This window comes from Lathamus discolor, chromosome 1 (assembly GCF_037157495.1).
Source record: "Lathamus discolor isolate bLatDis1 chromosome 1, bLatDis1.hap1, whole genome shotgun sequence".
In the NCBI taxonomy this organism is placed as follows: domain Eukaryota; kingdom Metazoa; phylum Chordata; class Aves; order Psittaciformes; family Psittacidae; genus Lathamus; species Lathamus discolor.
The window spans coordinates 79,093,429-79,118,991 of record NC_088884.1 but is presented as its reverse complement, the minus strand read 5'-3'; the positions used below and the strand labels follow the sequence as shown (position 1 = coordinate 79,118,991).

General features: G+C 48.0%; 1 protein-coding gene across 4 annotated transcripts in view; it reads left to right on the top strand.

The window, feature by feature from the left end:
• Positions 1-25,563, top strand: part of SLC6A12 (solute carrier family 6 member 12) — a 41,790-nt gene that overhangs the window by 4,402 nt on the left and 11,825 nt on the right. For all 4 annotated transcript variants that reach the window (XR_010613372.1, XM_065682327.1, XM_065682336.1 and 1 more), the window contains 11 exons: positions 4,909-5,105; positions 8,769-8,903; positions 10,044-10,184; positions 11,303-11,390; positions 12,803-12,935; positions 15,810-15,944; positions 18,106-18,209; positions 19,418-19,542; positions 19,831-19,943; positions 20,458-20,595; positions 22,028-22,130. Coding sequence is in view for 3 of the 4 variants with exons in the window: in XM_065682327.1 (XP_065538399.1) it covers positions 4,913-5,105; positions 8,769-8,903; positions 10,044-10,184; positions 11,303-11,390; positions 12,803-12,935; positions 15,810-15,944; positions 18,106-18,209; positions 19,418-19,542; positions 19,831-19,943; positions 20,458-20,595; positions 22,028-22,130 (1,408 nt within the window). In the remaining variant the exon portion in view is untranslated. The remainder of the gene's footprint in view (positions 1-4,908; positions 5,106-8,768; positions 8,904-10,043; positions 10,185-11,302; positions 11,391-12,802; positions 12,936-15,809; positions 15,945-18,105; positions 18,210-19,417; positions 19,543-19,830; positions 19,944-20,457; positions 20,596-22,027; positions 22,131-25,563) is intronic.

The window sequence follows — 25,563 nt, the reverse complement described above, 5'->3', positions numbered from 1 at the left end:
GAGACTGGGCTACCTCACTAATGCTGGAGAAGGCAATTTGTTGGTGTGGTCTGTGTTTAAGGCTGCCTGCTCTTTTTCCAGTGTCTAGGGCAATCCAGGTGTATTCTTATTTTCTCAGCAATAACTCTAGTGGGGAAAAATGTGGCTACCTCTATGCACCGAGCCCCGTACCATTTCAAACAGATCTGCCTTTTGGCACTGCTCACAGAGGAAGCCCCCTTCTCTCTGTGGGGACACAACAGGGTGCAGGTCTGCAAAGGATGCTCCAGGCCTGGGGAAAGGCAACCCCTCAAAGTACTTAGGGTTGAAAATACAGCATGGCACTTCTAGAGGAGACTGGAGAGGTCAGAGGGAGTTGAGGTGGCAACTTAACAGCTGGAAAATCTATGGCAGAGGGAAAAGAGAGGCTGGGGACAAAGGAGTCGGCGGATTTTTCTCCAAAATTTGGTGAAGGAACAGCAGAAAACGTGCAGACAGGCAGCGAGGGGCAAAGCCTTTTCTCTAAAGATGTGTGTTAAGAAGAGAGGCATCCAAAGGGAGAAGAAAATATCTGCCTGTCGGGGAGGATGTTACACAGCGTGGGGGGGCTGCGGCTGCTGTGGGGGAGCCAAATTGTTCCTAGCTGGAAACAAGAAGTTGTTTGAGTCCCCATCTGGCCTGAGCACATATAGGGCAGGGGCACAGTAGGATTAGATGCTCAGGAAAAGAGCCAGGAGGTGTGTGAATAGGCTAGAAACAGCAGGCAAAGCAGAAAGGGAAGTAGTGGGGATGTGTGATGCTGTGTGTTGCTTTGTCTGGGAAGGGAGAAGCTGAAGCTTGTGGCACGAAGGGCCAAAACTCTGGGCACTGGTTTAATCTACCACCTCTTCCTAGAGGTTTGCTTCTATTAATCAGGGTGCTTTCCTGATTATATTCCTGATTATATCCCTGCATTTTCCTTTTTAAAACAGGAAAATGAAGCTACAAGTGCTGCATCTTCCCACATGGTCTGTGTTTGTCCCAGCCCTGCTCCCCACTGCAGTGTCCCAGCTTCTGTCCTCTGTGTTGACCTATTCAGGAGCCAGAGGAGAGGTGTCAAAGCCCTCATCCCGGTGTCCTGAAATGGAGGCTGGCATTCAGTGCATTCCCTTCCTGAGGTTAGGTGACAGGAGGCAGCTCGATTGCGATCCTCCCCCACCTCCATGTGTCAAACAGGTCTAACATATAAACAGGTAAACCACAAATATTAGTAGACATAGGCTGGACCCACCTTGTATTGAAAGAGTAAAAGCAAAGAATTAGCTAAGTCCTCTCCTGTCAGCTTCTCATGACATCCTCAATAAGCCTCGACTTAAGCATCGTTGTACTTGATAATGTGCCCTGGACTGCAGCAAATTGGAACGTGCCAAGGACTGTGACAGATCAAACACGTTTCATTAAGTACGTGTTATTTTTTTCTCTCACATTTGACAGTGCGTGGAGCTCTGCTCCTCTCAAAGATGAGGAGGCTGTGCCGCAGCATCTGAATGAACTGATTAGCTAGCTGGCAAGCCTTGCTGCAGGCAGGCAGTGGGGAGAGGGGCCTTGCCTGGGCTTTGAAAATGAGAAAAGACTGGCGGGAGGACCTTGTATTTCAACCTCCTGATCCAGCCCAGCAGGTGAGCTAAGTGAAAGGGCCAGTGTTGGCACTGGGAGGACCTCCAAGCTGTTGGTGAGCTGCAGAGCTGCTAGCTCTGCATCAGCCAGCATTTAGGATGTGTACCTTGAGTTCTGATTTGCACCACCTTCTTTAAATATGGGGTTGGAGGTTTGGATGAGCTTGTCAGAGGACTGATTCAGCTTCACATCCAAGTGTAGACCCACGTATTGTAGTACTTGGTGGGCTTGGGGCAGTGCAATCCATATGAGTAAATAGGTGCTTTCCAGCATATGAGCCATAAAGGGCAAGGGCTGGGGAAAAAGGAGGTTGCTTCCAGAAGTGCCCTGGCACATCTGCATTTGACATTGAAACTGATTGTGCCCACTGCAGTACTGCATGTATATCATAGAATCATAAAATGGTTCTGGTTGGAAGAGACCTTAAAGATAATCTAGCTCCTTGAACACTTCCAGGGATGGGGAACCCCCAGCTCCTCTGGGCAACCTGTTCCAGTGCCTCACCACCCTCATAGTGAAGAACTTCTTCCTAATGTTTAATCTGTATCTCTCCTCTGTCAGTTTAAAGCCATTTCTCCTTGTTCTGTCCCCACATGCCCTTGTAAAAAGTCCTTCTCCAGACTTCTTTCTTTTCCACATATAAGCCTTTATTGAAAATAACTCAAAAAAAAATATCCTCTCAAATTTAATAGGGGACCAGAATCTTTCTGCAATGTTTTTTGAAGAGGCTGCTTATGGCCTGGAGGATGGTCTTCACTGATCCCCGGTTGCCCTCCTCTGTGGTTTATGCTCCCCCCTGTTCTCCTTGCAGTCCCCCTTACTAAAGGCAGTGTTTATGCTCTCATGGGATTCAGCTCTCTGCCTTCAGAGCCCGTGGAAATCTACTGCTGATTTCAAAGTGAATAGGATGGGCCCTTCAGAATGGAGGCAGATTGGGGGAACAAAGTCTGTTGTTGCCCTGGGCATTTAGAGAGCAATTGGTGTATCAGGCTGTGAGATCTGGTTTCCTTTCTTTACTTGAATATCAGAAGAAGGAAACATGCCTTGTGCCAAAAAACTTCTACTGAACATTCAGCAGAAGTTGTCTTTTTGTATGCATGCATCTTTCTTTGCCCCAGGGCCTAATATATCCAGAGGGTTAGCATTTAGAAGATCATTTCATTTGCACTGAGCAGCTTACAGAACCAAATGAGACATGGTGATAATGATGCTGTTTTACATGGAGTAAGTGCAAGCATAGTTAAACAGTTCTTTCTCCTGCTTTCCCCTTACCTCATTGAAAACTACACTCGAACGAGTGCCATGGTGTTTCTAGGCTGCTGGGCCAGTCTGACGTTAGAACTACACTTGCTGTTATTCCCAGTCAGGTCAGACTCCCTGCTCCCCATGAGATGTCTCATACTCTGCTGCTAACCCAGGGAGAGATGACTGGGGAGGCACAAGGAGGGAGGGAAGTTTGCCATTACGGTCCTGGTCAGCCATCTTGGTTCAGAAGGTTGATGGATGGGTTTGGTAGTCCTCTCAGGTAGAGGACATCAAGGGTGATGAGATCTTGCTCACCACTGACTTTCTGACTGGGAGAGGACCCAGGCCTGAGCAACTTCCAGAGCTGTGCTTGGACTTTGCCTGGGAGAGAGTAAGCTGAAGTGTTCCAGAGCAGATCCAGGGCAGTGACAGAGTTCAGTGTGTGGGATGCAGATTGCTGTCCCTGCTGCTCCCTGGAGATAAGGATGTTCCCATAGGAGGCACGGAAGGAATGATAGATGTGCTATTAAAAAACTATCAAACCGCCAGCAAACCTAATCTGTAAGTTAATGTGAAGGAACAAAGCCCTGATTTCTTAGCAATCTCAGATGGTAAGAATGGAAGCAGAGATGCCACTGCTTTGGAGAGGCTTGTTTCCAGCATAGTTTCCTAATGCCAACATGAGGATGTGTGTCTCTTGCTAATGCCAGGCCCCTCTTCAAAAGCCAACTTCTGCTCAGTAATGCAACCAGTGAGATGTAGCTAGAGTTAGGACTTCCCAGGCTTAGTTCATCGATTCCCCTGCTCGTCTTAGGTCTGTGCTTTCTCTCTGGACTCACATGTGCATCCCTACCTCAGAAAACTTCCTTCTCATAATTAAATGCCCATAAACAATATGAAAATGTTGTTGAAAATAAGATTCAGTCTGGTTTGTGTGAATTCTAGCTGGATTTAAATTAGCCAAATAAAGGACTCTGTGTATGGTAGAAAATTGTATCTTGTGACAAACAGCCACTAACTCTGCTTAATTAAGTTGATGCTAAACATATTTCAGGATTTAGTACAGACTGGAGAATGTCTTTCTTATACCACCCTAGAGGCTCAGTCACATTCACTGTGTCTTCTCTAACAGTGACTTTGCTCCATATTTCCAAGGCTGGGCTTTTTCCTACTAACGTTTTCACTGCAATGACTTGTCTAATCTCAGCATTGCTCACACCTGGAACACCTCACAAGTATGAGGTCATTTTGCTCATCTCATGGGCTTTGTTTCTTTCCTCTGTATTCTTTGCAGGTTCGGGCAAAGGAGTAGGATTCATGTTTTGCTTGTTTGTGACTGAAGGGAGCCCAGGTCAAATAAGCATGTGTATCCACTTGCGAATGTGGCAGGCTATATATAGTGTAACATGGTGTTAAGGGGGTCAAAAGCAGTGCTTCTTGCAATGCCTTGAAGGAAGATGGTAGGTTGTCCATTCTTGTTCAGACTATTAATATATAATATTACTATGCTGCCCTCTGAAACCATTCCAGGAGACAGCTGCTATATAAAGCACACAGGGAAGGGGAACTCCTGCCTGCAAACCCCACTTCACCTCCAGCTCCTGTTCTCTTTGTCCGAACTGTGGTTTTCCAAGTCCTGGCTGAGGACTCTCCAACAATGATGGAGATGCATTTAGTCAGGGTGCGGAGGGGCAGATAGAGGTGCACTAGGGCTGGTGGTCAGGGAAGGGTGAGGAAGAGGACAGTGGGAGAGAAGGGTGAATTCAGGCTGTGTCCAGCAAAGGATGGTGCAGGTGGATCTGCCTCACCTTTCCTATGTCCCTTCAGCACAGACCTTCTGTCTCACAGACATAACTTGGGGAAAATGCTTTGAGCTGACACTAAAGAAGCCATTTTCCAGAGGATGAGGGAAACTCACACTGATACTAGGAACACATCTGTTGTGATGACTGGTCCCATCCCTCCTCTTCCCACATGTCCCACATCAGCTCCCTACATTCCATGCTCTCTTCTTCCTCTATCCCACAGAGACATGACAAGAGCTGTGGCTAAGGAAGGAGAGCCCAATGGGGTCCTTGCAGCTCCCGAAGAGATAAAACAGGAGGAAATGGAAGAGAGAGGCCAATGGAGCAGCAAAATGGAGTTTGTGCTGTCTGTGGCCGGCGAGATCATTGGTCTGGGTAACGTGTGGAGGTTCCCGTACCTCTGCTACAAGAACGGCGGTGGTGAGTTCACAGCATGCATGAATTGTCCTAGGTCTGCAGGCATGACAAGAGGTACATGCGTGCCCAGATCCATTTCTCCTATGCCTCATGTACTCCCACATGCCCTCATTCTCTCTTCTAGTAAGTTAGCTCCTGCCAAAGCCAGGAGGAATAAAAACAGAGTGGTGAATCTCCCCAGTGGCCACTGTTTCTCCAAGCACATCTCACAGGTATGAGGGCCAAACTGAGTTTTGGTAACTCTTTGAGGCTCTTGGGCATCTTGAGAAACAGGTGATCTTCTGAAACCATCAAATGCTATCAGAAAACCATCAGCAACCTTCTTCCGTACAAGTCTTTTTTTCCTACTCTCTGTGTCACCCCCACCTCTCAGGCCCTTGTTAGAGAGGACAAAGGCTTTGATGGTGCTGGTGACCTTGCCACGGCCTGATGCCTGTTAGAAGGGCATTACTACCTCTTTCCCGGAAATAGTTATCCCAGTGGTCAATACACTGCTAGTGAACCCTGTCCCCAGGAAATTTGTTCCCCTTCCCTTTTGCTTATTGTGTCACTTTCCTTTTCCAATAGCGCTGCAATAAGGTCATTACATAGTTAAAAACTAAACTTTCTCATGACAGATGAAACTGGGAAAGAGGAAGGTAATAATTGACTGTCACTAACTTTTCTTGGTGAATCGAAATCTAACTTTATAAAAGAAAAAGAGGAATAATAAATTACATGTCAAATACAGCAATAACTTCTCTTTCAGTCTCATTCTCTAGAAACACCTGGAAATAATGCTTTGGGACTTGCATGTTCCCCCTGCTTTAAACTTCCTTTCTCTGCAGACCATGCCACAGAAGCCTTTCTTTCCCAAGCTGCACTGAGGCTTCACCAATGTATGAGTTCATTCCAGGCCTACCAAAATCCTGTTCCCTGTGCTGCTGCTGGAGTTTATCCAAATCAAGCAGGACTCAGTACAGTATCTCCTCTGAACCAAATAGGGGTTGGATAAAAGGATGGTTAAAGAAAATGGAATTGAGTTTTTCTTGAACCTGGGATGATTTTTAACACATCCTCCAGTTTCCTTCTCTGACGTTTTGATGGTAGGCACTGGAGGCACCAGAAGCAAGTCAGACTGGCACAGTTAGTAACCACTTGTGGTGCGCCTGATTGAGCAGCCCGTTCTGCAGTAACACTTCAGAGAAGTCATGGGTTTTGCATGGAAAATTTCTTCCTGAGCTCAGATGATATCTTTGCATAGTTTATGCCTATGGTAACCGGTTCAGTAGTCTTTGCAATTTGTATGCTAATTAGTGTAAGTGAAAAGGCTACTTTTGTTCATTTTAGATATCTATTGAATAAATTTATATAATGTTTTTTCAGTTAAACTACTCTGGAATATCTAAGACTGAGATTCAGAGGCCAACAAGCCTAGGCTTGGGAAAGATCGGAATGGGAGAGCCCTTTCCTCACAGCTCAGACACTTGCCTTTGCAGAAAATATGCTACAGCTGTAGAAGGTCATTCTTCTCTCTAGGGCTCTGGGGAATCAGATGGCAAACCAATTAGTACAGGACAAGGCACTGTGTTTCCCATGACACTCGAATGTATTCTCACCATTGGAAAAGTCCTTGAGAATGCAAAAAAGGGATTTTCCCATCTTTAAATCATAGAATCACAGAATGGTTTGGGTTGGAAAGGACCTTAAGATTATCTAGTTCCAACCCTCCTGCCATGGGCAGGGATGCCTACACTAGATCGAACCATCGTTGCTCCCCCTTCCACCCCCCACCCCTCCCCCCAAACTGGATATTGCTGTCACCTTTCTCCACCTTGATGTACTGAGATGGTTATACAGCTGTAAAGACAGATATCATAACTGTGCTAACTTGCCATAAAGCAACCAAATGTAAACTTGTCCATGGCTGCACTTTCAAATTTAATCAAATTGCTCAGCATCCTGACCTTGTTATTGACTCATAAACAAAGGGGGTCTGTTTCTGGGGGCTCTTCTCAGGGCAGAGTCTCCTCCAGTGGTACAGCAAACTGGGAAGGAGATCACAACTGGAGTGGCTGCTGGTAACTACTATGAGGAGGTTAAGGGACACAAGACAATAGAGGTGTTTTTTAGAGGTCATTACTCAGAGACCAGACTGGGTCAATCTCTGGGACAAATGGTATCAGAGGAGAGGGTCTGAGACCTGCTGAAAGGCTCATCTGTGTGCAGGATAACAAAACTCTCTTGCAGATTTGGCATACAGATAGATGTCTTACAGCACCGAAAGCAGCAGCTGCCTCTAGCTCAGCCTGTGCCGCTCCCATTCCCTGCCCTGAAAACCTGGACTGATGCTGTGAACCAGCATCCCATCCTCTGGCCCCAGGTCCCCTGCAGATACAGCACAGCTGTGTTTCCACAAGGAAAGTTGGATGTTCCTTGTTATTGTAACATTGCTGGCTTAAAAACAAGGGGAAGTATTCCTACTTGATAATTGTGATGGGAAGGAATTTCAGTGCAGATGCCTGTGCTGGCAGGGGAGGAGAGGTCTTGGGGGACACTATTTACCTCTGCTGAGAAAGGGGGCCCTCATCTTGGTTCAAACAGCTGAGATGCTCTCCAGGCACTGGTGGTGGGAGGTACTCATGACCAGAAGTTTACCGTATGGGGTTGCAAGACCTGAAGAGTTGTTCCAGTGTGAAAGGCAATGGCCTTGGCCTGTTTGGAGGGGAGCAAAAGTGTGAAAACCTGCACTAATGATGGGGAGAAAGACTGTGAGGTGGTAGAACGAAGGTCAGCATAGAAACTGTGATCTCAGGAGCAGTTTTTAAGCAGAAGAGCAAAACCATTGGGTGTTTGAGTTTCGTAGAACCGAAAAGAAGGAATAAAAGTTTCAGACAACTGAACAGGGCATTAAACCTAATTTATTACTTTTTTTCCCCTTTTGGTTTGATTTTGTGATGCTTTGTTTCTGTTGGTCATTGTTTCTGGAAAAAAAAAACATTCTCTGTCAGCTTCCTCTTCCATTTCATCAGGGATTGTCTGAGAGCTATTTCAGTCTGATTTCTTTTAAGACATTTCTCTGTATTTTGATAAAACAATTGAATTTGAAGAGAGAAGTTAAACTTTTTCATTTTGAAAATGCTGGAGGGATGCTCTGTTGCTCTTTCCCTATTTCCACTGTTTTGGTGCAAACTGCTTTTACAATTTGATGTGAAATGCATTTCAAGCAAATTTATATTCTGGCAACTGTATTACTTACCGAGAAACATCACCAGCCTCCAGGCTTGTATCCTCTGGGCAAGTGGGAGTTTGCTGTGACTCCCAGGAAAGGCAAAGCAAATGTGGTTATGTGAAACAAGGGCTCCTTTTGCTTCGCCTGACTCCTGCTGAAAGAGGAGTGAAGCAGGGACTGTTTTTTCTTATCCCCTTCCCTGACTACTCCTGACCTCTAGGTTTTGGCCAAGGCCAAATGCAGAAGTACTGCAGCAGCACAAGACAGACCACGCTTGGTATTTTTTCCAAGTAATGACAGTGTTGGAGACCTTGGGGGTTTTTAGCAGAGGTTGTGCAGTTAATTCAGAGAATTTTTGCTGTTTATCTATCTGATTCCAGCTGTGACCTGGCAAGTGGTGGTGGGGATGAGCTTCTAAAGAGCTTTCTCAGGCAGCATCTTACCCCTCTCTGCAGGAGCCTTCCTTATTCCCTACCTCATCTTCCTCTTCACTTGCGGGATCCCTCTGTTCTTCCTGGAGACGGCGCTGGGGCAGTACACCAGCCAGGGAGGAGTCACTGCCTGGAGGAAGATCTGTCCCATCTTTGAAGGTAAATTGAGTTCCTGGAATTCCTGGCAGCATTTTCTAACACTTTGTGACGCAGAAACTTTTTTGGAAATGTTATTATTTTTGTTTTTCCCCTCTTTCTCCTTTATTCTCCCTCCCTTCTTCTCTTTCCATGTCTTGTTATCCCTCCTGCTGACTGCCGCATGTGCAGGGGCAGTGCGCTAATCCCCCCGATACACAGCTGAGGGTGTGGGATGCTGGCTGGTGGCTGTGCTGGTCCAGCCGAGCCACAGTCTCTGCTTTGAGATGCACAGAAACTGGGCAAGAGGAGGAGCAGGATGGCCAGCAAGCAGCAGGAGGAGGAGGATGGAAGTGACAAAGACCTGAATGTAGCCCAGGGGAAATACTGAAGAGAAAAGAGAATGAGGAAGGCCGGCTGGCTTATGATGCTTTCCCTGCCCATTGCTGTGCCCAGGGCTGCTGTGGCAGAATTTGCAGGCTGGTATTCTGCAAACTAGGGTGGAAATTACAAACTTCCCACAGTGGCCTGATAGCTGAGAGTGGGGCTGGGGTTGTGGTTAAGGCACAGGTATGAGAACCAAGACTGCTAAGGCCCAGGGAAAGGCTGTTTAATGGCATTAATGCGTTAATGAATCTCACATCCACAATTCTCCTGTCCAGAGGAGAGCGTATTGCACCCACATTTTGCAGACAGTAATGGGCAGAAGCAGGACCAAAGACCAGAGCTCAGCTTCTAAGTCTGTACTTTTGCCCTAGTACTTTATGTATATCAGCTATGAGAACACTTTTTGCCTGAGTCTTCCCAAAAGGAAGAAACTCACCTACCTTTCTTTTGTTTAAAAGCTAGATCTGGCTTTCCTGCAGGAGAGGCTGTGTAATGCAGGGGCATGGTAGTGATGAGAATAAAGTTTTCCCATCAGTGGATATTTTCCTCTCTGTTCACCACAGACCTGTATAGAGATACCAACTGTGTTTCCTGCCTGCATGCAGAGTCACGAAATCCTTTCTGTTTCCTTGAGGCAGGTCTTCCCTTGTTCTCTAGTGAGCCATATAGTTGGTGCTGCACCCTTCTTACTACTGCATGGTCTATGTCTTTGGGGTTAAGCCTTATGTGTTGAGAGTTGGTTGGCAGCCCCATCATCTCTTTTGCTTTCCTTCACAGGAATTGGATATGCCTCACAAGTCATAGAGTGCTATCTGAATGTCTACTACATCGTCATCCTGTCCTGGGCACTCTTCTACCTGTTCAGCTCCTTCACTGCGGTGCTACCATGGGCCACCTGTAATAACCCCTGGAACTCAGGTACATCTTCCCTTGGTCATCTTTTAGATCCATCTCAATTCCAAGAAATTACTTGGATTTTGTAGAAAACATTTTTTATTCAGAACAGTTCCCTTTGTGCACTCAGCTTCTGGCTAAATCAGACCAAGCCTGCACTGGAGGATGTTGCCGCAGGTCTCCCAGTGCAGGAACCAGTAACACAAAGCTGTAAAGGCACTCTTTTTCTGGTCTAATCACATCCATATGAGCCTCTATACCATTACAATGGCAGGGGTCTCATCTCCTCATGCCCACAGTTCACAGAACTGTGCCCAGGAGAAAAAACCTGGTTTTGGTTTCGTTCAAGGCACTTGGGCTGTGCCTGGGAAGGATGGGGTAGATGCACTGGGAAGAGCTTTGGTGGCAGCTCAGTTCCCTCCCTTTTTCTCTTGGGTCAGACCATTAATTTCTGTGATGTATTAGATTTCTCCACCCTCGTGGGCCACTCACTGACAGCTTCCATTGCCCCTTCACCCCAGCAGAAGTAATCAGCCTTTTAAAGAGTTGAAAGCCACAGATGTTCTTTTAACAGATAGAAGATTCCCAGCTACAGCTGGGCTTCCCTGGTTTCCCGGTGGATTGTCTTTTGCTTGCCAAATACAAGATGAGGTGCATTTCTTGGATGCGTGGCCTCTCCTCTATATTTAGTGATTTCATGCTATGTGCCAAGGTTGGGAATGGAAGAGTGGAACACGAAGGCATCTGTGTGTAAGTGTATGTATGCATGTGTGGGCAGGGAATAGTGAGTGGTCTTGGAGGAGAATGTGGTTTTCTATCCTGACTAGTGGCTATGTCTCAATAATCCATATTTTGCAGCCATCTGGTTTACGTTTGGCAGGGAATTGCTCTCTCCTTCCTCTCTTCCCTTCCGTTCCCAAAGCCCTCTGGCTACTGCTGGACTGGGATTTGTAGCTGGGGAGAGCCAGAGTTTAATGAGATGCTTAATGAGATGCAAGAGTTTAATAAGATGCTCTGTAGCATGGGGAGAAGGATCTGTGTGTTGCCAGAGTGAGCATTAGGGTACAGAGGGGAAGAAGCATCCCTCATGGAGGGGCCTTGGAGATTTCCTCTGGCTCATCAGCTTCCTGTTCTTTTGGTAGATCTCTGTGTGGACATTCTGAACCGCTCCAGCCTGGACAATGGGACCTTGCCTGCGAACGCCACCTCTCCAATGATTGAGTTTTGGGAGTATGTGATCGTTTTCCCTCTGTTCAGGCTCCTCTGTCTTCCAAAAGCAGCAGCTGTAGGACTATCCGGGTGGAGGGTTGTGCATCTCTCTAGAACCAAGCGAGGTGCCACATGTGGAATCGGTTGCCCAGGGAGGTTGTGAGTGCTCCATCCCTGGCGGTGTTCAAGGCCAGGTTGGATGAAGCCTTGGGTGGGATGGTTTAGTGAGAGGTGTCCCTGCCCATGGCAGGGGGGTTGGAACTAGATGATCTTGAGGTCCTTTCCAACCCTAACTATTCTATGATTCTATGATTCTGTCAGACCCAAATGCCGGGAGCACAATGCACTGAGCTGCCAAGGAGTTTGGCACAGAACCCAGGGGTACGAGGACTAGATGCAGCCCAAAGGCTGCTCGTGGAGTGCCTGCCTGAGGATGCTCATGTGCACACATGCACATGCATGTTCCCTTTCTGGCACTGGAGTGTCTGGCTGATTGTGGCCACAGAAAGAGGCATCAAGAAAAGATGAGGACTTGCTGTAAGCAGGGCGTACTTGTGATGAGTGGTGCAGGCTACCGTTGGCAGGCAAGCAGGAGAGGCCAGGGCAGACTGAATAGTTCTGTGCAGTGAAACAAAAAGGGACAAAGCTGCTTTTTCCCTTCTTCTTGGTGCCTTTTTTATTCCCTTCTTGCTTGGTGCCTAAGGGAAGTGGTCCATCAGACTGCTCAGGCTCATCCCTGGAAAGCAAGGATCTGAGGTTCATGTATGAGATGCCAGAGAAGGACTTGGAGAGGTTTGGTCATGGGGCTGGAGGCAATAAAACACCTCTGAAGGAGGGCCCTGCAGCAGGCCAGGCTGTCCCAGAGAGGGTCATCACTGCAGCCTGCACAGGTTGAGATGGCTGTTGTGGCCACACTACTTCTCCACACTCAGCTAAGGAAGGTCTCATAAAGAAGAGAGGTGCCATGGATTCAGCTTCAGAGGTATTTTTTTCCCCCATTTATGGCTTCTAAAGTGCTTCTGAGCTGGCTGACTGTGCTTTGTCCCTTGCAGCCACCACAGGGCACATACAAGATAATACGAGCCCATGAGTTCAGAAAGAGCCTGCACAGTGCTGGACCACCTCTCCTGCCCTATTCTTAGGACATACTATTTATTGAGAGCTGTGACCCCTCTGAAATGATTGGGGAGCAGGTAGTGATTTTGTGTTGCATGGGTTTGATGGGCACGGTTTCGTGGGCTTGGAGAGTGGGAGGGTTTGGATCAGCTACAGGACATGGTGGAGGAGCATCAGCAAGAGCAACAGAGAGGGGAGTCCTGGGCAGATGTGCTGTGTCTGTTAAGTCTTTGGATGGGGTAATGTGGGAAAGTTGTGTATGGATGAGTGGGGTCTGGGGTGTTAACGCTTCTCTCCCTGTCCCTGGACACCGGCAGGAAGCGAGTTCTGGGGCTCACGGATGGTATTCACAAACTGGGCAGCCTGCGCTGGGAGCTGGCTCTGTGTCTCCTGCTGGCATGGATCATCTGCTACTTCTGCATCTGGAAAGGGGTCAAGTCCACAGGCAAAGTAGGAATGGAGACTGTTGTCCTGGTCCATAAACCTCCTTATATCCATCTTATATTACTTCATGAAAAGAGAAAGAGATTGGGGAAGAAGAGGCAGGAGGCACACAACACCAAAGTCAAGCCTAAAACCTGGTAGGGCCATACCGATTTGCACCAATTGTGTTGGACCCATGCAAGGAAGAATAGAACAGTAGGTCAAACAGGGAGAGGAAGACAGAGAAAGATCTTGGGTCACCTTTTCCCTTGCAGATATGCACAGTGGCTGATGGATACTCCCCAAGTGCCCTTGGAAGTCATCCACTCACCAGTGTGTTGTCCTGGTGTGGCTTGCTGGTGTTTTTAACAAGATCCTCTGCAGTGGCGAGTTGCCTATTCCTGACAATAATTAAACACTCAAGAAAACAGACAAGCTGCTGCCTGTAACCAGCTCAGTGAATAGAGAGTAAATCTCTCCTGCTTCTTTATCCTGCACAATACTTGGGGTGGGAGAGGACTCTTTGCGCTCTCATTTGTACTCTCCCTGGCTCTGCAGTTTTTGGCTCAGCCGATCACTTCCTGCATTTTGCAGGAAAGGCTGGAGCCAATGCTCCCTCCTGATGTTGAACTCGTGGATCTGGTGGACTGGTTATCCTTCTGGAGTGAATGAGTGTGTGATGCCTTGGGGTGGGTGTCAGGGATGCCACTAAGGCCTTGGCTTGTTCAAGACCTCCTTGCTTCCTGGAGCTGCAATGAGAGGGATGAATCGTTAATGATGGTTGGGTCTTGAGGGCATCCAGAGGATGTCTCAATAGCAAAGGGAGGAAAACCGATTTCTGCAATAGACTTCTCCCTTCAAAGCACTATCCTTACTACTGCCAGATGTTTCCTGCAGTACTGGACACCCGTGTTCCAGTGTCAAATCCCATCTCTCACCTTAAAACTTCATTGGGCACCCATTTTAACAGAGCAAGACAATAGCTTGCTCTGCTCACTAGGTTTTTCCCAGTCTTTGCTGATGACTCTGGCTGTTGTTGCCCACCATTTCTCAAGGAGGATGAGCCAGACTCCACAGCTATGGGGAGAAGGGATGCTTCGCATTTTAAATCTTAAATCTCTGATGCTCTCAGCACCAAAGAAGAGGCTCAGTGAAAAGGGCTGAGAGCTGAGGGGAACCTGGAATGATTTAATTACTCTTCCACGCAGATCAAACCAAATCAAACCCAGGCCTCCCAGACTTAATCTGCCAAGATCAGAATGATATGTCTTGTAAAGTTGGCACTGTGGTATTTAAACCAGGAGCATCAGAAGGAAGAAACTCTTCCATGTTCCCAGGAAAACCGTTCTGGCTATTGCATGCACTCACTGCTTCCTCTCACTTTCTGGTCTGATTTTGCCAAACCCAATCAGCCCAACCAGCCTCATTGAAATTCTTCAGCTTTCTCCTTGGGCAGAGCTTGCCTGGGACCACAGAAGGTTTTTCCATCACCAGTTGTTTGGATACAAGGCTTACTTTATACCAGCTAGATGTCACGGATGTGGTGCAGCAATACAGAGTGGCTTTTTCTCTCCTGAGCCATACCACAGGTCAGACAGGCCAGTCGTCTCCTCTGCAGGTAGTAATTTTGAGTTCTACAAGGGTGCTGTCAAAAAAAATCAGCTCTTCCCTTCTTTTCCTCACTGAGTATGTAACAGGGTAAGCAGTAGGGATGCTCCAGGGATTCTGGGTAGGTGCGTAATTTTGCTCAGGAGCTGCAGAGTAAACAGGATGTTGTGTTTGACTGCGAGGCTGCTCTAACCTGATAACTCTGCCAAACCCTTGTGTTTATGCTTCTGTGGTTTAAAGAGTCCAAACTTCCAGAAACAATAGCCACCTCAGGAGCATAGTTTCGAATAACACCATGAAGACTCCATTTTCTTTAAAAGCCTTTTTCTTTTATTCATTTTGCCCACTCTTGTGCTCTTTCCATGTTTCCTTTCCTCGTGCATTCAGCTAATGTGTATAAATGTTCCCCAGAAGTGATTTCTGAAGGTAGATTTCAGTACTTGTGCCAAAAGTGCTCACATTCTCTTTCAGTTGGGGAACAGCAAAAATACCACGTACTGTGACTTATTTGACCAATTATCACTAAGCAGCAAAAACGTCATTTTAGGCCTCTCACTATGAATCCATAGAGTAAACAAGCCTTCACATTACTTTGATGAATTTTAACAATGAATAAATGTTAGGAAGTTGCAACTTGCTCATGGATATTTTGCAGATAGAAAAAGCCCCAAACTGTTACATTAGGCAAGGGGCTAGAGATGATTAATTCTACCGCAATGTTTATTTACATCACACACAAGAAGTGAAAAGAAGGTCTTACAAACATAACGGTCTATATTTTCTTCCAGGGCTTTGAGATGACCCCACTTACCTGTGAGCTCAGAGGCATGGAAGGGATGACGTAGCTGCATGAGCACCCCTGAAATGAGACCCATCAGAGGTGTCTCACAAAAGTCCCTATTTAATTTGGAAAGCTCTTGCTGGGAATAGGACCATTTTAATAACTCCTCATTAAAACTCAGTGACAGGAAGAGATTTGAATTTCTTGTGCAGCTCTAGAAAGATGAAGAGAACAGCTGGAGAGCAGGGAAATTACACTGACTGGAAAGAGAAAATAAAGCAGAGCAACCAGTGACAGAGTCCTGGGTGAGGACCAAAATGTAGATTAACTAAATCACTGCTGACACGTAACCTCGATTAATTTCTTTCCCACCCCTTTTACACTAGCAGTAGCACCTATAGCCAACAGCAGCATCCAGGGATGTTTGCCAGGGTGGGGGCCTGCAGACAGGATGAGATGATGCCTTCACCCCCTTCCTGCTGACTCTCTCTTCTATTTCCCTGCACCCGCAGGTTGTTTACTTCACTGCTACCTTCCCTTACGTGATGCTCATCATCCTGCTGGTGCGAGGAGTCACGCTGCCAGGTGCTGCCGAAGGGATCATCTTCTATCTGAAGCCAGACATCTCCAGGCTGGCAGACCCGCAGGTGGGTGCTAGTCAAGCACGTGCTGATCACAGGAAGGCTTCCAGCACCCTGGCCCCTGGATCGGCTGCTAGCTGAGAGGATCTAGCTGTCTTCTCTGGAAGGAGACTGCAGACACTTGAGATGTCCTCAAAAGAGCTGAGAGGGGTCTAGTCCCCGGGCACAGCACAGCCTTTTTGCTTGTGTGTATGCAGCATATGGGCATATTTGATAATTTCAGCAAAACCAGAAGAGTATATGAAAGATTCACCATGTAACAGATGGTTTTGCTGGGTCTTAAATGCACATAATTGAGGGAAGGGTGGGGAAAATACTCTACTGCTTTTTGAGTGGTTTTTGGCCTGGTTAGCATTTTGTTTGGCTCCAACAGCCCCCGCTCAGGGAGTGCAGGGCCTCTGTGCTTGCAGAGACCCAATGCACATGGGTAACACAGGCTGTGCCCCAGCTGGGCAGCAGGTTCCCTTCACACATCCCAGGGGCTGGTCCCCCTTTCCTTGGTTAGGGGCTGGCCAAAGGGTCTCATTGGAGCCCATGGAAAACCCCCTGGCAGGGAAGATGCTGCATACCCGGGGAGGACCAGTCCAGATTAGGTCAGAGGGAGCAGCCAAACCCAGGATCTGCAAGGTAGCCCAAGCTGTAGGAGGTGGACAGCACCCCTGGGGGCTGCACAGGGCAGGCAGCAGGACCCGCCTTGGTAGCTCCCCCAGCGTGGTCTGCTACAGCACCTTTCTGTAGCAGCAGGTTGCCCCCCTTCCCAATGTGGGCTCAGCAACTCTGTGCAGGCTGCCTCTGCCATCCCAGGGTGGTGTTAATGCAGGCCCTCCCCAGAAGAGTATTTAAATGACACTGCTGCTGATTGTTCCCCCTCTAAATCTTTTCATGGAGGCAGCCAAGCAATATGCTTAGCCCGCAGTCTTAGCTTACCTCCCGCATCTTCCCAGATGGCCAAAGCCCCAACTGCTCCCAAACCAGCTGCCAAACACACTGTCTTCCCCCAAACGGCTTTCAAATGCAGTTATGTGTTGTCAATGCAGAGTCTGTGGTGCTCTCAATGCGAAAAGCCAGCTGAACAAAACTGGCATTTTAATATCAAAATAAATAACAGGGGGACGACTGGGGTTGAGTGTTTTTTGTTCATGGTCAGAGCTTATTCACTGAAAACCTCCCTATCTTTCACAGCCTAACTAAAGCTAATGCGGTCTTTCCAGGCTGCTGCAACCCAGCATAGTAAGAGTGAGAGCTCCTGATACTGAGTTTAGGCAGAATGTGGTGCTTTGGTGTAAAGCAGGGTGTGTGCCCGTGGCTGGAGGGCTCCCATGTACGAGCCTATCTGTGAGAGACCCGTGTGAGTTTAAGCAGCAATGCCTGGGCTCTGATTTTTTGAAGGCTGCAAAATTGCAGCTGTCTGGATGTTTGCAGCTTGGGCTGCTTAGAGGACAAAGAGAGTGAGAGGAACACACAGACAAACAGGAAACAGAAGATACGCTCTTTTCCTGTCTGCCGGCTAACTCGCAGCTCAGGTCTGTCCCTGGGAGGGTATGAGTTCGGCCCATAACACATGGAGTAAAAGGACTCCTCCATGGAAGAGAGAGCTGAAGCAGTGGTGAACAAGACCACTCAGCTTTTCCCATGACATGACAGAGCAAAGGGGAACCTGGGTGCACGACTCCCCACTGGCCTGAAATCTCTCAGCCTGGAGATTTTCTGCCCTTCATCCTGCACTGTAACCTCAGAGATGTGGGGAACTAGTTTGGGGAGCAGGGAAGGGAATACACTGGTCACACAAAGGACTCGCTGGCCTGCATTTTGGGATGATTCACCAGTGTGGACCCTGAGCTATGCAGGGACCACAGACACCACCGCTCAACTTCAGTCAGAGCTGTGCTGCCAGGGCTGCTGTCTCCATGCAGAATGCAAAGGCACAGGATGGGGAAGTGGTGTTACCTTGGGTGAGATGTGGAAATATGGTCCTCTTAAGAGGTTTTACCTAGATGATTTTCAGTCCAGTTTTCCCAGAGAGTTATACCAGTTTCTACATTCACTAAGCCCCTCCCTGTCTCAGGGGGTTTGTTCTGCATGGATGGAGGTGTTGTTGCTAGACAGGGCACAGCCATTTGTCTATTTCGTTGCCAGGTCTGGAGACCACTGACCTTCTCTGTTCCAGGTCTGGATGGATGCAGGCACTCAAATCCTCTTCTCTTACGCCATCTGCCAGGGGTGCCTGACAGCTCTGGGCAGCTACAACAAATACACCAACAACTGTTACAGGTAAGAGGAGCCTGGACTCCTCGTATCCTAGAAATGTCTGAGAATAATGGCACAGAGCTGCATCCGAGGCAGGATCCATCCACAGGGGAGACTTTAGGTCATGCTGCTTTGACTAAGAAGCCGCAGAGGCTGAAGCGTAGGATGGAGAGTGGCTGAGGGAACCCGGAGACTCCAGAAAATGGCTTTAGTAGTGCTTTCCCCTGTGAGTCAGCCGGGAAATGGGAAAGATTGGAGGAGGGGGAGGTTCAAAAATGGAGTGTGTCTCCAGCCACTGTGGAGACACCACAGGCTATTTTGACAGGGGGAGTGCTCAGGGGTGGCATGCCCAGCTCTGCTGTCACTTGCTAGACAGGGGAGATGGTACAAAGATGATGGCTGAGCCCCCTGTCTCCAGTGCTTTACTATCATCAGGGTAATATACTGTCAGTGGTATTTCTATCCTATCAAGGAGATTAATCAAATCTGTCTGACCTCCTCCTGGCCCTTGAATTACAGATCTATATTATCCATGGCATGAGCTGGAGCTCAGTAAAGCCATCATGACCATTTCTGACACCTTCCGCAGAGCCCCAAGGAGCAGGAAATTTGTTATTCCTTCATATATTGCTCCAGCATGGATGGGAAAATGTAATGGTACTTGAGAGACATCAATCATCTCTCCTCTTCTGTTCTCCAATAGGTGTTGCCCCAGCTGTTGGTCAGGCAATTAATACTTTTCGCTGGCTGTCCTGAAATGCATCTGCCACCAATGGAGTGGTGCACTGACGCCTTCCTCTAATGCCTTAGGTGCCTTGGACTGGCGGCTTAGCTCTGGCTGGCCCACATGCCTCTTTTTTTTGAGTATGTTTACTTTTGCAGCTTCTTTCCTTTCCTAATTTGCCATTTTCCTCACTTTCTCTGTGTTTTTTCTTATTCTCTTGACTCCTGCCACCTTTTTTGTTGCCATGACCCTATGTATACCATGGCATCCCATTCACAAGCCACTCTTTGTGCCGTGTACAGTCCTGTAACTCTTGGACATGGGGGTACAAGGTAGGTAGGCTGATTTTTGGATCTGTTTTGAGCTTTTTACTTCTGATGAAGTTCAAGAACAGTATTGCCATTCCTTGGTCCTTGCTGTTTGACCAGGGAAGCTGAATAGACATGATCTCAGGTAGATCCATTCTGCAGTGGGAAACATGGATTTCTCTCTGGTCTCACCCCTGCAGGGACTGCATCATGCTCTGCTTCCTGAACAGTACTACCAGCTTGGTTGCTGGCTTTGCCATATTCTCTGTGCTGGGCTTCATGGCTCAAGAGCAGGGTGTACCCATTGCAGAAGTGGCTGAATCAGGTAGGTTTTTCCGTGAGACTTCAGAGCCAAGGCAAAACAGAGAGCCTGAAGGGAAGGGGACTTTCAGAAATAAAGCCCAGGATATTATCTGCATCCTCCATCACTATGGGTGTCTGTAGCAAGGTCTGCAGGACCAGCGTTCTCCAACACAGATCTCAGCCCTGTGTGGGCAAGGAGCTGTGTTGATATGAGCTTTGAAGCAGTATGTGACTCACTCTGTACTGCAGGGTGGTGGTAGCAGGTGATGGTATGGGGAGCACACATGGTCATCCTGTGGTCTGTTGGCAGGTCCTGGCCTGGCTTTCATAGCATATCCAACGGCAGTAACAATGATGCCTGTGTCTCAGCTCTGGTCCTGCCTCTTCTTCCTCATGCTGGTCTTCCTGGGACTGGACAGCCAGGTACAGCAAAAGCCCTTCCACTCTAACATGGAGCCAGTTCCTGCAGGAGGGGGCTGAGCTGTTCCCCTATAGTCACCTGGCTCTCTTCAGCTACACGGTGGCAGGGGAAGCTCCCCTCTGTCACAAGGGTTCCTTGTGCCATCTCAGGTGCTTCCTTACTCTGCCTGGAGAGCACAGTCCTCCCCTTGCCTCCCCGTCACTTGGTCATTCCTGCTGTGCAACAGCATGCTCTATTCGCTCTGAGGCAATTCCTTGTAAAGCTCACAGTTCATCCCCCCCATAAGGCTGTATTTATTACCCCTTTGGTTGCCAGCTCCAGAGGAGAGCTCAGTGATGTATTGAGCTGTATTTGGGTCCCTAGCAGCTACAGCTGGACCTTGGTGGCAGCAAAAGAGGCAAAAAGAGAAAACAAAAAGAAATAAGGGTTTGGGTGGATGGACAAAAAAAGAGCAGTGAGAGGGAGTATGTGCTTGGGGAAGGGGAGGCACTGATTTTTCTGTCCTGTCTTCTGCAGTTCGTCTGCGTGGAAAGCATGGTAACAGCGCTTATTGACATGTTCCCGGGAGTGTTTCGGAAGAAGGGGCGTCGGGAGCTGCTGATCCTGGCCATTGCAGTCATATGCTACCTGCTGGGCTTATTGCTGGTCACTGAGGTAAGAAAGGAGTAGGTGGGTTATCCACCTGCACACCAGGAAGCCTGCTACACTGTGCTGGAGGAGTGGGTAGAGACAGCAAGCTCGTCTTTGGTGCTGTTAATTGTCTTTCATTTCTAATGCATTAGCTGGTGTCTCTCACAGCTGGTGCTGCTTTTACCCTGTGTGATGCTAGTGTACTCGCTGTATAACTGAGCCTTCCAGAGAGATGGTCCTGCAGCCCCGGGAGGGTGCCTGACATACAGCTTTGTGCAAATACCAGGCCTGGTGGCTACAACAAGCTGAGCACACAAGCAGAAGCTCTTCTAAGGGCAGCGATCATTTGCTGGCTGCTTTCCACCAGAAGGAGAGCAGCAGGAGGGGAGGCTGGGGATAATGGCTGCACTGTAACCCTGCCTGAGCCAGTGTGAAGCCTGAGATCCTTGGGACCTGGAGGAGCAGAGCTGTGTTGATGTGTTACCATATGCACAGTGTTTGCCCTGCTTTGCACCTAATAGCCGAGCACTTTTTCCTGCACAGTGGTGTGCTGTGCTGCGCATGCACCCCTTGGGCAGGGGTGAGTTGCCTCTGAGTTTCCTCCATGTGCTGTGTAGTGACAGCTAATGCCTGCTAAACCTCTTAGGCACTAGTGTCTGAATGATCCTCCAACAGGATCCTGGGTCAGGGTTTGCTGAAGGCAGCTCCCACTGCTATCAACAGAACTTTGAAAGAAACCGAGTTAAGCGTTCCCATGGCTATTGCATGCCCCCTTGCAGGAGTCATCTACCCCCATCATTGCAGGATGTTACCTTATACGTGATGGGATGAAGGGGTAACTGCACTGCTACTCTGGCAGTGTTTAGAGCCTTTCAACACTACTTGAAAACATTTGCTTGACTTGTGTTGGAGGGGCTTTCTCTTTTGAGAAAACACAAGAAGGTATGAGAGAGGAGTCATCCACTGACATGTGGATGATAGTAGCTGATAGCAACTATGAGAGCTCAGCTTGAAGGCAGAGGCAGCAGGGAAACCACATACATCTACCATTGCAGGGCTTGAACCATGAGCAATATGTAAAGATGGATGCAGCTAGAAAGAGGTATCTGAATGTCTTGACCCTATTGGGTGCCAAGTTCTGTACTGCTACATGGTATTTTGAAATGATGCTCAAAACTTGCTAACTGGTTTAAAACAAGCAAACAAACTAGTCCCTGCTCCTATGGACACAGAAACCAGCCTGGCCAACAGTATCATAAAACATGCATAAAATGCTCTCCTGCCACCAGGCCTGACTGTCTTTTTGGGACAGTGGTGGGGACAGACTCAAGAGAATCTCCTTTTCTCCCATTTGCTCTAGGGGCAGTGTTTCTGCTGTTATTCTGCTTGCCTCAGTCATTCTTCCCTGACACGGAGTAGTTCTGCCATGACTCTCTCTCCTCTACCTCTTCAACAGGGTGGGATGTACATCTTCCAGCTCTTTGACTACTATGCTGCCAGTGGCACGTGCCTGCTCTTCCTGGCCATTTTTGAGGTCATCTGTGTAGGATGGGTGTATGGTGAGTGGAGGACAAAAGCCTGTGTTGCTTTTTCTCAAGGCAAGGACGGGGGGTTGAGAAGTAGGAATGGATAGAAAAAGTCCTTAGAGGGCAAAGAAATGCTGTAATTACCCTCTTTCTTGTCTCATTTCTACTGTGCTTACTTGCAGTACTTCTTAATTGCTCCACGTTTGCAGTAGGAATGGGTTTTCCCTCTCTGAAGGTTCCTCATGTTGAACTACCTTGCTGCTCTGCCCATCTGCCCTTTAAATTAGAAAATGAGCTATAGGGAAGTGACTGCTGTTCTTTGGCCTCTGTTACTGTCTGCTTATGTTGTGCCTTTAGTTTAATCCTGTCAGTTGATTTAACACTAATTGCTGGGATGCAGACTTGCTGTGTGTTACTTCTGCAACGATACACACTTCCTGTTTGCATGGGCTGTGATGGCACTCCAAAAAGGAACAGGAGAGAACGCTTTGGCTGTCAGTGAAGTCTGCAACTAAAGTACTCAGGAGCAGGATTAATCTGAGCTCCACGAACCATCAGAGGGAAACCAACTACTTGCTAGTCTGTGCAGTAAGAAGAGTATCCTGTGATACAGAATCATAGAATCAAGTAGGCTGGAAAAGACCTTTAAGATCAAGTCCTACCTTTACTATCCTACAGGAGATCTCTTCCTGAGTGCACAGGCTGCAGTTTACCTCCCTGAAGCTTGCTTCACAGATGCTGATTTTCAGGGAAAGGGTTTAGTTATGTGTGATGTAGAGCAGCTGTTCACTCTCATTTGTTTCATGGAGCTAAGGGAGATCACTGCCTGTAAGTATCATAAAAAGCTTAGATCAGGCCCTCAGCATCCCACAGTCATGCGTCTGCTGGCTCCTAGCTACACTGAGCAGCGTGGGTATCCTAACCCAAGATAAAAACTGTAGGCATGAGCATTAGGTTGTGTCTCTTTCAATGGCCAGCAGTGGACACTCAGTAAGGAGTAATAGCAGAAAAGTTAACAATGATACTTTCTGTGAATATTCTTCCAGCTTCTATCAACTTATTGGAACCGTAGAATGATTTAGGTTAGAAGAGACTTTTAAAGGTCATCCAGTCCACCCTCCTGCCATGGGGGGATGGGATCTTTCACTAGACCAGGTTGCTCCAAGCCCCGTCCAACCTGGCCTTGAACACTGCCAGGGATGGGGCAGCCACAGCTGCTCTGGGCAACCTGTGCCAGGGCCTCACCACCTTCGTAGTAGAGAAATTCTTCCTTTTATCCAATCTAAATCTACCCTCTTTCAGTTTAAAACTGTTGTGCCTCATTCTGTCACTACAAGCCCTGGTAAAAAGTCTCACACTGTCTTTCTTACTATCCCACTTTATATGTTGAAAGGCCATGATACTGTCTCACTAGAAACTTCTCTGGGGTGAACAAGCCCTTCTCTCAGCCTTTCTTCACAAGAGGTGTTGCAGCTGCTTATCATTTTCATGGCCATTCTCTGGACCCACTCTAGTAGGTCCATGTCTGGGGGTCCCAGAGCCAGATGCAATACTCTGTTTGCTGCACAGGGATTCCCGAAGCCAGAAGTAAAATCTGTTTATTTCCTTTCTGTTATTTTTCCCAGTTGACTCACGTAAGCTTTTATCATCCACAAAATGCTGCAACGGGGAGCTCCATGGTCAGGTGTTGCTCGAGGATTCACTCTCTTTGCCTTGTTTTGAATCTGTCACTGCTAATTTCATTTGGTGCCACCTTTGTCCTGGTTTAGAAGAGATAGCGAACAGTCAGCCCCTTTGTGCTCTCTTTGGTGCTTACAGTTCTATAGACATTGCATTGGCTGTAGTGCAGTTGCTGATGAAGGGGTTGTCAGTTTCTCCAAATGCTTTACCTACAGCATAAGCCAATTGCTAGTCTGGATGGACTCCTCTCTTACTGGAATGGTAGCAGGTCCAGCTGTTTGACCTCTGCGGAATGCAGGAAAAGCAGATCTGTAAGAGAGATTTATTCTAGAGAGATGTCCTGCAAGGGAAGCTCACCTGAGAGCTTGCAATATCACACCATGGCCAGATTTTAATGAGCTGCCTTCTACCCACTCTCTGTGGAATTTACAGGGGGATGCAGATTCCCTTCCATCTGTGACAAGGCTTCATCATCACCATGCTCAGTTACATTAAACTGCATCCCTGGTGGTGTTCAAGGCCAGGTTGAACAGAGCCTTGGGTGGGATGGTTTAGTGTGAGGTGTCCCTGCCCATGGCAGGGGGTTGCAACTAGATGATCTCAAGGTCCTTTCCAACCCTAACTATTCTATGATTATGGTTTATTATATAACCTTCTCCTGCCATTTTTATGGTCACACAAGCCACATGCCTTTTCCAGCAACACATGGAGAGGAGCAATGGCAGACAATGAGCAGCAGGAGAGGTGATGCTGCCTCAGGAGCCTGTAAGGGAGACAGAGCAGCTGGGGCCCTAGAAATGGCTCTTTCACTATGACAGGTTCATTTACTCCCTTTTGTTTTGGAGCAGAACCCTCTTGATGTTCTGCTTCGCATCCTTTGGGCTGATTCTGGTCCTAAATGTACTCAGAGGGCCAAGGTGAGGCATCTTAATGGAAAACACAGTGCCTGGTGCCAACTGATGTTTTTTCCCCAGCCTGAGAGTTGGCAGGGCTGAGTCTCTTGCTTACACTGTGAAGAATTACAGCATTTTTGCTAACACAAATATCTGTTCTGAGTTTCCCCTCTCCCAGCACATACGCCAACCACCCACCACTTGGCAGCTTTCCACTGCTGCCAGGCAGCTGCTCTTGCAAAGATCTGAGGGTTTCCTCGCATACTGCTCTGCCTGTGAAAGGATCGTGCAGCATTGGACCTGCTGATCGTGTTCCCTAGAGGGGAGTGCCAGAGGGATTTGGGATTTCCGCCCCTCCTTCTCCTCTCTTGCTTCCACTTTGGGCTAGGCAGCCTTCAGAGAAGCAGACATGGGTTTTGAGCACTGGGATTCACAACATGATGCCACCAAATTGTGCTGCAGGGAGGAGATTTTTCCAGGCAGTCACAGTGTGCGCATTAGGATTAGCTGTTCCAGGAGAAAGCAAGTGCCTCCCTCGCTGCAGGAGAGCAGCAGCTGAAACCATTAGGGCTGTTTACAAAGCTAAAGCAAACTGATGCCAGTGGGTACCTGTGGGTGCCCCCAGGGTGAGCTCACATTGTGCTGGTATAAATCTTTCTCTCCTTCTTTCTCTCACACGCAGTGTGGCTGCCAAAAGCAACAGCCTCCTCCTGCCTGGATCCTGCCCATCGGGCTTGCTCTTGCTGTGTGTGCTTTATCCTCTGAGATTCACCAGCTACGGGCAATATATGCTGATTTATGGACCATACCTGGCACCCAAAGGGTTCACTGTTGCAGTGCCACGATGCCTCTGCTGCTGGCATTTTGCACAGGTTTGGGGCAGGTGTTGATGC